The sequence below is a fragment of the Sprattus sprattus genome (genome assembly GCF_963457725.1).
Source record: "Sprattus sprattus genome assembly, chromosome: 15".
Lineage (NCBI taxonomy): Eukaryota > Metazoa > Chordata > Actinopteri > Clupeiformes > Clupeidae > Sprattus > Sprattus sprattus.
In genome coordinates, this window is record NC_137913.1 from 19,264,976 (window position 1) to 19,276,545 (window position 11,570).

Below are 11,570 nucleotides of genomic sequence, written 5' to 3' on the forward strand. Positions count from 1 at the left end.
CAGCGAAGACTGCTTGGAGTCTCGCAACCATAAATCACTGGCTGACAGCAGTCTGACAGGCTGGGAACCAGTGCACATGCAAGAGTACTGCTCTCTCCCACACTCACACAAGCACTGTGCTGAGAGAGCCTCACCAATCACACTCCCTCACTCTCTCTCTCTCTCTCTCTCTCTCTCTCTCGCATGCGCGCTCTCTCGCTCACTCACTGATGTTGTAATGCACATAACATGCCATTTGAACACTGCATGTCTTCATAAACAGTGTCATTCGATAGCTTTATTTTTTTAGGCTGAGGTTGAGTGTGTGGAGCAAGTGTGACTATAAGTTGCTGAGAGACTGTGTCCACCTTTGCAGAAGCACTTGCGCATGTATCAGTGTGTCAGTCTGAAAGTGTGTGTGTGTGTGTGTCCCTGTGTTTATGTGTGTATGATGTGTGTGTGGGATTGGCTCCTGTTCCACGTCAGTCTGCCTGTGTCCATTAGGTTGACACGTGACGCGGTGTGTGTGTGTGTGTTTGTGTGTGACATCGCTGGTGAGGAAGGAAGCAGGGAGAGGCCTGTGGGTCATTAATCACAGGCCCCTGACACACAGAGCAGCAAGGGGAGGTGTGTGTGTGTGTGTGTGTGGTATGGGGTGCCTTTGCTCACAGCTGGCCTGCCCTCAACCCAACAAGGCACACTGACATCCCCACCCTGTGCACCCCACCTTCTGTGCTTTTCTCCACCTCTCTTCACCACCCTCTTTTTCAATCCCCTTTCTCTCTTTCCCATGTCTCTCACCATGCACCCAGCAATCCTCTCTCTCTCTCCCCCTTTCTCTATCTCCCTCTTGCGTTGTCTGACACATCCCTTCATCACAGCCATGTTATGACAATTACAACACCAAATGAGAACTTCTAGAGGAGTAGCTGAACATGTCAAGATAACGCACGCGTCTTGGACAGGGGTGCTCATTTGTGTTCTCCCCATTTGTAAAAGTGCCTTTCATTATCGCTGTAGTTAGTATTCCAGTCCTCCCTGTCTCTCCCTGTTATAGTGTAGACAGATGGAGACTGTCCTTGAATGGAGTTACACAAACACTGGCCTGTTCCCCCTCGCTGCATCAATCTTCTCCCGTGCAGCAACAGAGCTTCATGTAACATCTTCCATATGGGTGCTTGATGGCCTTTTGACATCCTACACACACAGAGAAATGGAGAGGGAGAATAAGTGTGTGGGTGTCCGTGGATGTGTATTTGGGGACTTGTGGATTTTTTGTGTGAGGTACTAAGATGTTGTCTCTCTCTCCATTTAGGGAAAGGCTAAGAGTAGAGGTCTGCTTGTCACACTCGTTGACAAGAAACAGTGAAGCTCGTGTGCTGCTGTTTGTCATGTGTTTGGAGAAGTACCAGTGGAGGAGTGGTCACTCCATTCCAGTGGGAGAATGGTATCAATCCATCATCCAGCTGTTGAGGAAATAGTACTGAGCGTGAGTGAGTGGAACGGATGGCTGTTTGATGCCTTAGCTTACTGTCTATCAGCTGTGGCTGATAACTAATCCCCATCATCCTTGAAAACCAAGACTTTTCCTTTCTGCAATTTGACAAAGGGAGAGTTTTCTCTAACTTCATTTACTCATTCTATATCAATAAAATAAGAGTGTATATGTCCCTCCACTGCAACAAGCGTGCATTAGAAAAGTGTGTGTGTGTGAGTGAGTGTGTTCAGTGGGTCGGTTTCCTTTACTGTCAGCATGGCAGAATTGGTGTTCGACAAATCATCGCTCTTCTCATATCCATCGCTGAGCGGCCTCTAATCCACCAGGAGTGTCTGTCATCCGTTGCAGTGTTGTTGTAGCTGCCGTTGCTACGTAGCCAGCGCGAAGGTCAGCAGAAATATAAATAAGTAGGTATGAGGCGTTTCAGCAAGTGGGGAAGGGAGTATCAATCACTCCAGAGGTCAGGCCCGCACAAGGCATCCTCTCTTGTCTTTCTCCTGTCACCTCCCCCTGAAGAATGCAAGTGAGCTTCTTGAGGATAGATTCAAAAGGAAATGCCTCAAGTGTTTAGCTTTTTTATAGACTCTATTCTAATAACGTCATCTACAAAGACAGTTATTTGACATGCACTGAACTTTTTATTTTTTTTTACAGAAAGGCTCCTTCTTTTCCTTCAAAATGTCAACGTGTATTTTAGAGGGAAACTCTGGCTGCTATGCTATTTACCCTTTTAAGAAAAAAAAGTAGTTAGAGTTGTTTCCTTTTGCGTTCCAAACTCCTCCACCTCCAACTTTCCTCTCAGCATTTTACCTTGTGTGCCATAACATCGCTCGACCACAAATCCCAGCGCTCCCTCGAAAAACGCACCCGTTCCCCCCTCCAGCACACATCCCCAGCTCTCCGTCGGCTAACCTCATGGAGGCCTCACAGTGCAGCCCTGCCATAAATCAATGGGCAGGATCGTGTCTGCCAGTTAGACTAAACAAGAGCATTTGTGAGGATTTGCCCGCGCCCATTAATCATCCTGACAGTTTGAAAAACACATTTCCCCTTTAATGACTGTATTTGGATAATCAGGTCTGTTTCCCTCCACTGCCAGACCCCTCCTCTCTGTGACACACACACACTCCTTCTCTCTCTCACTCTCTCGTGTCCAATCCCCTCCCCTTCTTTTTTTCCTCCCCTCTTTTCCCCACCCGCCGTAAAGTGGCGTTACGGACAGCTGGGTTAACTTACGCCCCCACGGCGTGAGGGTGGGGGTGACAGGAGGAAGACTGTGGGCGTGGTCACTATGGAGTCCAGAAACCCACTCACCAAAACAACAACAAAAAAATCCTAGGTTTATAATGTTTAAAAGCTTTATAAGTGGGACAACGCTACTTTCTAGACTCTGACTCTAATAACACGACTTCAGATGTGTGCGGCGGCACCGCCTCATTCACACTTCAACTCAACGGGCAGACAGCGCCTCTTGCATAATTGGCCCCTTGCATGTGCACGATCGGCCCTCGCACACCGGAGCTGCTGTATGTTACTCGCTGTCACGGCAGAGAGAAAAATGACAGGGTGTTGACAAGCCCAGTTTTATCTCTATATATTTCATTAGAGGAGAAATGAGAGGCCCCCGTACCTTCCTCTCCACAAAATCCTCGGGCGTGTGCACTAAAGAACAAGCCGTACTCAGCCCTGTACCCAGGTGAAAGTTCAGGGCTCCTTCTCTACTATCTGCGTGATGAATGGACTAACCAGAAATGTAATTTTCTCGTAATGTGAAATGATTAATGGACTGCTCTCTGCCGAAAGGAATTTATTTGATAATAAAATATTCCCTGTTGATTTATGCTCCGATGTGCAGTCGCGACCCAAAATAACACTGACCTTGTGCTGTACTCTCACGGAAAGTATGTGAATGATTAGAGCATAACATCTAAATGTAGGTCCGTAATGACTTTGCGAAAATGAAAAACATTTGATTCAGACCCTAGTGCCAGATGTTCATGAAGAGCACAGTGCTCTGTAACATATATCGAAGAAGCAGAGCTAAATCGACCTGAATGTGGATGGCGATATTTAAAAAGAAACAGCGGTCTAGTGAGTAGATGAATTGATGGGAAAATGGTATGGTACATATTTTGGCTCTGTCAGTTGCCACTATGATGAGATGCGAACACACACGCTCTCTCTCACACACACCCACACACACGCTGAATTGAAATATGGAATGAGCACTGTGTAACCACCAGACCTCTTAGAGAAGAGTGAGGTAGAGGCTTGTCACCCTGGGCATGACTTGTGAGCGCCCCGAACTCCGCCCGTCCCGTTGCCAAGGCACGTTTTTCCGTGCGCGCCGTGTTCTTGACTTGTCTGCCGTGCTCTCCCAGTGCGTACGTTAATGGAACCCAGCTGCGCCTGCGGAGTGCGCATTATTAGTGGTGCACCATAATTGCAGCGTCCTTCTCCCTCACTCTCTTGTTTCTGGGTGGACGTCTGTCGGCACACACACACACCATTTTGGATCTGCAGATAGATAGGTTGGATGAGGAGTGGTTCTGTTGCTCTAGTCTCTGTCTGTGTGTGTGTGTGTGTGTTTGTAGAGTTATTTATGGATTTTTTATTGTATGAGTAATGACGCCCGCACAGTTAAAGTGTAAGTGGGGGTTGTGGGAATGAGTAAGATGGTGCATGTCAAAACTGCAGTGCTGGAGGACATTTTGACTACAAGTTTGAGAAATAAAGCAGAGACTCTCTCTCTCCCTCTGTGTGTGTGGTTTAGTGAGTGTGTGTGTGTATGGCAAAGATGAAAGATGTGTTCACATAGCATCTGGGTTGCTTTATACTGTGGTCATTGCAGAGAGAAAGCCATGAGTTGCACTGAATCATCACAGTGAACCATCATAACTCAGATGATGACTAACAGAGAGAGGGACAAACAAAAAATGTGTGTGAAAATTAAATAAAAAGAGTCCATCTTTGTGTGCATTCCTAGAGCTCCTAGCCCTGTCACCCCAACTGAAAAAAAAGCATGGAAAGAGTCCATCTTTGTCTCACTGTCAGTCTCTCTCTCTTTCTCAACACAGACACACACAGACACACACACACACTGATAGAAACTCACTTACACACACACACACACACACACACACACACACCATGTCACCCTGGTGGGACACTGTGGACTGGGTATCTGATTGAAGAGCAGCTCCTCTCGCTGCCCTCATTAATCATTTGGGCTGTCGGCTGTCTGCCCACAACCTCAGTTCACCTCGGCCAGCCTGCCCACTCGCTCACTCACTCACTCACTCACTCACTCTGCTGGGGTGGAAGGGTTGGAGGAGGAGTGCTCTTAAACTCAGCAGGACGCAACACTAGTGGACATCAATCTCACAGGTGTGGCCGCACTCTGAAGACACCATTAGGTTAGGGACTAAATTAACGGGTCCCCTCCACACCGCCAACCCCCCTTTGTGGCTTGGGCGACAGAAATGGAGTATCTGAATGTTGACTCAGCTGGAACTGTGAGAGGAGAGAGATAAATGGAGGGAGAGAGATTGATGAGACAGAGGGATGGAAAGAATAGAAGAGAGGGGTTTGATGAACGAGTGTGAGACTGTGACAGTGGGATTAATTCCTCCCCTTTGGATAAGATGGAAAGTTCTCCCCTCGGTTTCACCCCATGTTTCCCGCCCTCTGTGCTAAGTCGAACCCTTTAGAAGAAAATCTCCCGGAGACAGCACTGTGGAAAAGCTACAAGGATCTCTGTTATTATAACATATCACCTGTTTTTCAGGACACATACAATTAATAACCATGATTTACGTGACTGAAGACACAACTATGAGACTGCTTCAATTATTGCCTGCAGTTCTACTCCAGACCTAGTGGGGGCCACATAAACCACATTATAACTTTCATGGTATTACCCAAATTCTGACTTTCCCAGTACAGAGAAATAGTTTACTTTCTTGATTTCCTGTCTTCCATGACCACTAATTTAAAATGCCTGGATTAGTCAGTGGTAATTCAGGAGAAAAAAAGCACACACTGCCTTGTGGCTTTGGGGAATTGAACAAACACAAGCCTTGGCAGCTGCCATCTTTTCTCGTGCAATAACATAATTTCACATTTCCAGATGAAACCAGAACCCAACTGGCCCCCCGAAGCTAACTCGCTATCTGCCCGTTACAGTTTGTTTGTCATCCATCATTGCCGGGCCCACCATTCTCTGGCAACCTGGCCCGCCTCCACTCATCTGCTGGCCATAGCTCCAGACACCTGGGCGTGAGGATGAAAACTAAGTGTGCCGCTCCCTGATTAAACTCACTGCGCTGCTTGCAGGACGCCGTGACCTTGCTGGACCGGCCAGGGCTAACTGTGGCTCTGGAGGGTGATCTATTTTGTTAATGACCCTGTCAAGTGACACCTGTGCTGGCTCTTGTCCTGGGCAGGGTGCTAATGAACACAGAGAGCGGGTGGTGCGTACGGCATGAGGGGTGGGGGGGGTTTTGGGAGGGGGTGGCGGTGGCGGAGGGGTATGAGGATGGGATCATGGCCCACCCCAGAGAGCCGACTGGAGCCCACACAATCCACACATTCAGGTCGACGAGACATAAAGCACCCTGCCTAGACTTGAGGACTGTATGCTGGGACAGTGGCTCCTCCTATGGCCTTTGTGGAGCTGGACACATATTGTGGCCAGACGAAGAATGCTGGGGCATAATTCAGCCAGTGGGTTTAATTCACTGGTGAGTCGGTGTCCACACCCACCAGGCAAACTGTGTGTGACTGGCCACAAAGCCCATGGCTTTTAATGGCAAGCGTGTGAAATTGGACTAATATTTCTTCACTAACAGCTTTCCATTGTCATCTTGGCCTTTGTATTGTGGGACAATCCATCAGACAGGGGACTGAGAATAGTGTTCCCCTGGGTAATTATCTCTATCCTAAACACCTAAATTTAGAACGGAGAGGTCCCATGTGTAGTCATCACTTCTGTCAGCATAAAACTGGTTGAGACTAAATGCTGTCTAGTCTGCATTTTTGGGAGAGGGTAAGAGTGCCCACTTAAACAACCAGCAACACTTCTTTAAAAGTGGGAATGTTTTTCATGTTGTATGAATATTAAAAACATTATTAAGGTGAATGTGAAAGGTAACCATTTCAGTGAGAAAATTGAAGCAACAGCTTTAAATATAATCAAGTGTCATTTATTACACAAAATAAGACTTTCAGGTAAATGGATAGCTCTGCCATCACTACATTTATATTCTAATTTTCTCTGTCTCCAGTCTCCTATTTTGTAAGCCATCCAACTCGCAAACTCCATTACAATAGAAAATATATCACATCTTTGTTTTTATTCTTTTGAACTGTACAAAATAAATGGCAATTTTTCAAGAACACTCTGGTTGTCATTGACGACATGCGCAAGGGTATTTCATCAAAGGAACTAAAAAGCAAAGAATTGGACAGAAAAAAAACATACTGAAGTCAAAGTGAAAAAAGTCATTGTCTCTGAAATTCACCTCACCATGAAACCTTTTCAAAGAGTGTATGATGACTGTAATAATATTCATAAATGATTATTATAGCAAGAATGATAATGGGTGTGTTCAAATAGTAAACTTCTCCCAAGTTGAAAGCCAAGCGCTCAGAAAATAAATACACAATCTCAGTTTTTTTCAGTCCAGGACAACAATAAAGGGGGAAAAAAAGTCTCTCTTCAAATAAAATTGAGACCATAGTGCCGCCTTCTCCGGATGTCAGTCTTTGATCTATCCAGACAGACAGCACTCATCTCTTTCTTCCTGTATTTAATAGATCTCCCTCTCTCTCCCTCCAAACATTGCGATGGACTGCAGAATCACGGAACAGGCCACTGGAACTCCATTCAGATGAATCTGCTTTGCGAACCTGCATACTGCTTGGCTGGAGATCAGACATATTGTGGAGTAGACCTGAGCCAGCTCTGCACATTCATAGCTTGTCTGGCAGGCAAGTTTCATCAGCAGTCAAAGGAGTCTGTTCTCCACTCGCAGTCTGCTGGCTGGTCACTGGTAGCCCAAGGCTGAGGCCGAGCCTAGTCTCTGACTGTAAAGCGTGTATGGGGAGTAATAGGGTGACGAGCCCGGAAGTGAGTGCATGGGCAAGGATGGGGCCCCTGGCAGATGGGCCTTGCCATAGGGGTGATAGCGCGCCAGGCTCAGGCTAGGTGAGCCGCGGAGGGAGAAGGAGCTGTGGAGGGAGCCTGGGCTGGTGGGGGGAGGCAGGTGGAGGTGACAGGAGTTGGCGGAGGAGACAGACGACGGGTAGCCTGACAAGAGCTTGCCGTCGACAACCGGCAGAGCTGTGTGTGTGCGCAGATGGGACAGCAGCTCCTCAGAGGTGGAGAAGCGCTTGTCACACGGACCCCCAACGGACACCCAGTTGCAGGCGTGCTGCTGGGGCTCGTTGGGGAGCATGAAGCCGTAGGTGTAGAGCGGGTGGGAGAGGGAGGGCGTGGTGCTGGATGTTAGCGCCGTGGGGTGGAGCGAGTGCAGGTGGTGGGAGGGGTACATCAGGGGGAAACCGGACTTGAGGGTAGAGGGGTCGTGGACACAGGTGTTGCAGTTGCTGCCCATGTGGGGAGCGTTGGGGTAGGTGAGGCAGTAGGGGTCCCTACATAGACCCTGCATGAAGGAAGGGGGCGAGGCTCCCGTGAGGGGACTGGAGCTGGGGTGCTTCCCTTGAACCCCCATTCCTGCCCCGAATTGTGAGGGGTACCCAGCATATGCCCCAATGATAGACCCATGGTATCCCATAGAGGAGGGTGGCAGGGGGAAGACAGAGTGACCCGGTTTGAATGGGGACACGGGGGCGACATGTCCGGCACTTAGTCCACGCTCGGGGAGCTGAGTGTCAGCCTTGTTGTCGGGCTGCGGGCTGCTAGCGGAGCTGGCATTGCTGGAGTTGGCACTCGCCCTGGCATGGCTGGAGTTGGCGATCTGTGCATGGTCCAGGCCTGGCTTGCAGTGCTCAGTCTCTTTTTTCACTGGACCACTGTCCCCAGAGCCCGGGTCAGCGCTCCCCAACTTGGAGTCTGTGTGCTGGGACTGAGCGTGGGCTGTTTTCTGGGTGGGGGAGGGCTGGGACTGCCGGTGAGATTGGGGTGGTGTGTGTTGAGGGGGGGAGCTGGTTCTGGGAGAGGTGGCGTGGGGTGGGAAGGAGGGGCACGTGACTGCAATGGCGCTTCCACCGGGAACCCGAAAACCAGCCTTGTCTGCCCCACCATTCAAGACTCCATCTTTGCGGCTCTCTCCACCAGCCTTGGAATAGGGCTTGAAGCTGGACTTGTCATCGTGTTGCTCTCCAGACTTGACAGAGGATCCAGAGGACCGTGTGCTTGAGTCCTTGTCACTGGAGTTGAGGGAAGCGTGTTTAGAGGATGGAGGTGGGTCTGGCTTCCCAATCTGAGAACAGGTCTGGGCCAGGAGGGCTAGAGGGCTCTTTTTGGCATCCAGCTAAAACAGCAGAAAAAAACAGGGCACCGTTAATATATGTTTATGTTTTGCATGTACATACAAGAGTAACAACGGGCAGATGCGTTGACTCAAAAATACATTCGGGGAAAACGACCTGGAGTTACACACTACATGAGTCACGTACTTATGATGACCAGTTTGGAGCGTCTAATGGCTCTTGACAGCTGAATACGAGGCTATTGTTATTCATTTGCGCAACAAACCTAATCATGAACAGCATTTTCAAATGGCCTCATGAAACATTTGTTTTCTGCATATAAGGGAATCATCTGATACATAAAACTCATGTTAAAGAAAAAAGCGATTAATAGTAACGATCACGGCGCACGTATATTTGGCATTTAAGTGAAATATATGTTCCGCAACCTCACACGGCTCAAGACGTTTGTGCGCTTTTACCATATAAACTGCGCGAGATAAAACTAAATAAAATAAATTAGAAAATTGGTAAAAGGAACACACTCTGTACAAATACACTATTTCCTTTTTAGAATTATTATATCAAATAAAAAACTAACGTAAAGACTTACACGCATTCTAAAATAGTCTGTAAAGGAATACATTGCCTTACCTCAATGCTTACTGGTGCGGAACTCAAGGGTTGTAAATACTCCGGGTGAAGTATGTGGCTATGAGTCAACATTTTAAGAATCCGGATGGGTAGTCTCTTTTCTTGGCGTAAAGGATCCGAGGGTGCCAGTACCGTGCACACGGACTTCTGTGTCCCAAATTTATACGAGAAACTACCGCTGTCAGTGATATTCTCAGCGCTCTCTGGGCTCCGACTGCGTGAACCGGCTTCAGACCCGAGAGGAGAACTGTTCATCTGGATCCAGGCGGAGCTCGGACCAAGGGCGGTGGTTGTGGATGGGGTGCAATTTAAATATCATTTATAAATAACCGGCAGTAAAGTCGTCAAAGTCATCGTATTCCAGTCTGTGTTCAATTTATATCCAAATGGGGATGCCGAACATCCACACAAAAAGTCCGTTTTAAATGAGAATACGAGGATATCGTTCCGCTCCGAGTCTGTCGTTTTCGCTCACCCGAGATGACCGCTGTCCCTGTGACTGGCGATGTTGAATAAAGCAATAATATCCGTTATAAATCAGTATGAGCCATTGAAAAATAAAATGCAGAAAATTAATTTTCAATTATATCCAATATAAAGACTCGTACAGGCATTCACAATTCCTTAGGTCATCGTAGGATCAGACTGAACTCTTGTCATCTCCGTGCACACTGCGACGCACAACACACACCGAAGATCTGCTACTTACTACACACACCAAAGATCTGAAGGGAGAACTTCAAAGCGAAAAGCTGTGCACCAATCAGGGCAATCCGCATTTCTAATCAGATGGGCGGTGTTTGTGAGGGGGCGTGGTTTCTAAATTCGTTCAAGCTTTCTTCGAAGACTCTCCACCTCCTCAAATCCGCATGACCTGTTATTTATATTATTTGTATCATAAGTAACTGGGACACTGCCTTGTAAAACTGTCGACCAGTGCTGGTAAGTCAACGTATGTGTTTTATGAAGTATAGCTAGAGAAGAATTTCCAGAACTGGCTAAACCTGCATCAGCATTTGGAGTCTGCTCGACATGTCTGGACAAGAGGAAGTACATTACGCCAGTTGAAATGTCAAAACTGCTGATTCATTTAATTAATTTCATTTATGAATGTCACTCAAAAAAATCTGAATAATGTATTACATTGCCCGCACAATGACGGCCTATGTTTGTCTCTGCCTCCAGTGACGGAATGTTAATGACTTTATTACATTACTGCAAGCTGATTTGCCATTGGAGTAATTCGGCTAACTTAATTACGCAATAAATTAGCTTAATTACTTAAAATGAAAGCTGACAAGGGTTATTATGGTCATACTGGCACAGCTTGTGTCTTGAAAATCTTTGATGCTGCTCAAATATTACAAAAAAGCAGCACAGTACAGTATTTTGACTGGTTTGAATTATTTTAGACCTATTGCCCCTGTGTACAATGGTCCACATAATGGTTTGTTGACCTGCCTAATGGGGAAACTAGACTAGAATAACTGTTGTCATTTTGTGGCTGTCAACATCATGATTCATGATATGCATTACCAGTACGCATTGTCTCAGGAGGACAACAACAGGAAAACCAGATTAGTCAATAATCACAAAGTCACTGTTAGCCATTAAATAATTAACCAAACGGTCTTCCCCCATGCCTGTCTTTCCCCAGGCAACTGAATGCCCCCTTTCAAACTGGGTCTGGCACCTATAGGCACTTTTCCACTGCAAATAAATCAGGGCACTTCCCAAGTAGCACGGACGTTTACAGAACAACCCCCTGATCGGACCTTCCAACCTTGATGTTTCCATTACAGTGCAGGAACTATAGACCTACAAGTGATGTAGCGCAATATTTTGTGCTTCAATCACGAATGATAATATATTTCTCTAGTGGCAGCACCAACATTAGACAATTAAACCAGATATTTTCTAGATAACAGCAGGATTACCTCAAGGTCGAGCTGACAGTAGAATTTTGCTATAAAGTTGCTAACCCTCGATTGAATGGCTTCATGAC

General features: G+C 47.0%; 1 protein-coding gene across 1 annotated transcript; it reads right to left on the minus strand.

The window, feature by feature from the left end:
* Positions 1-7,524: 7,524 nt before the first annotated feature.
* Positions 7,525-9,820, minus strand: znf703 (zinc finger protein 703; the record flags this gene model as incomplete). The annotated part of the gene is made up of 2 exons (XM_080852824.1): positions 7,525-8,973; positions 9,566-9,820. The coding sequence occupies 2 exons, from the start codon at positions 9,818-9,820 to the stop codon at positions 7,525-7,527; spliced, it is 1,704 nt and encodes a 567-aa protein (XP_080708950.1).
* Between the last annotated feature and the right edge of the window lie 1,750 nt (positions 9,821-11,570).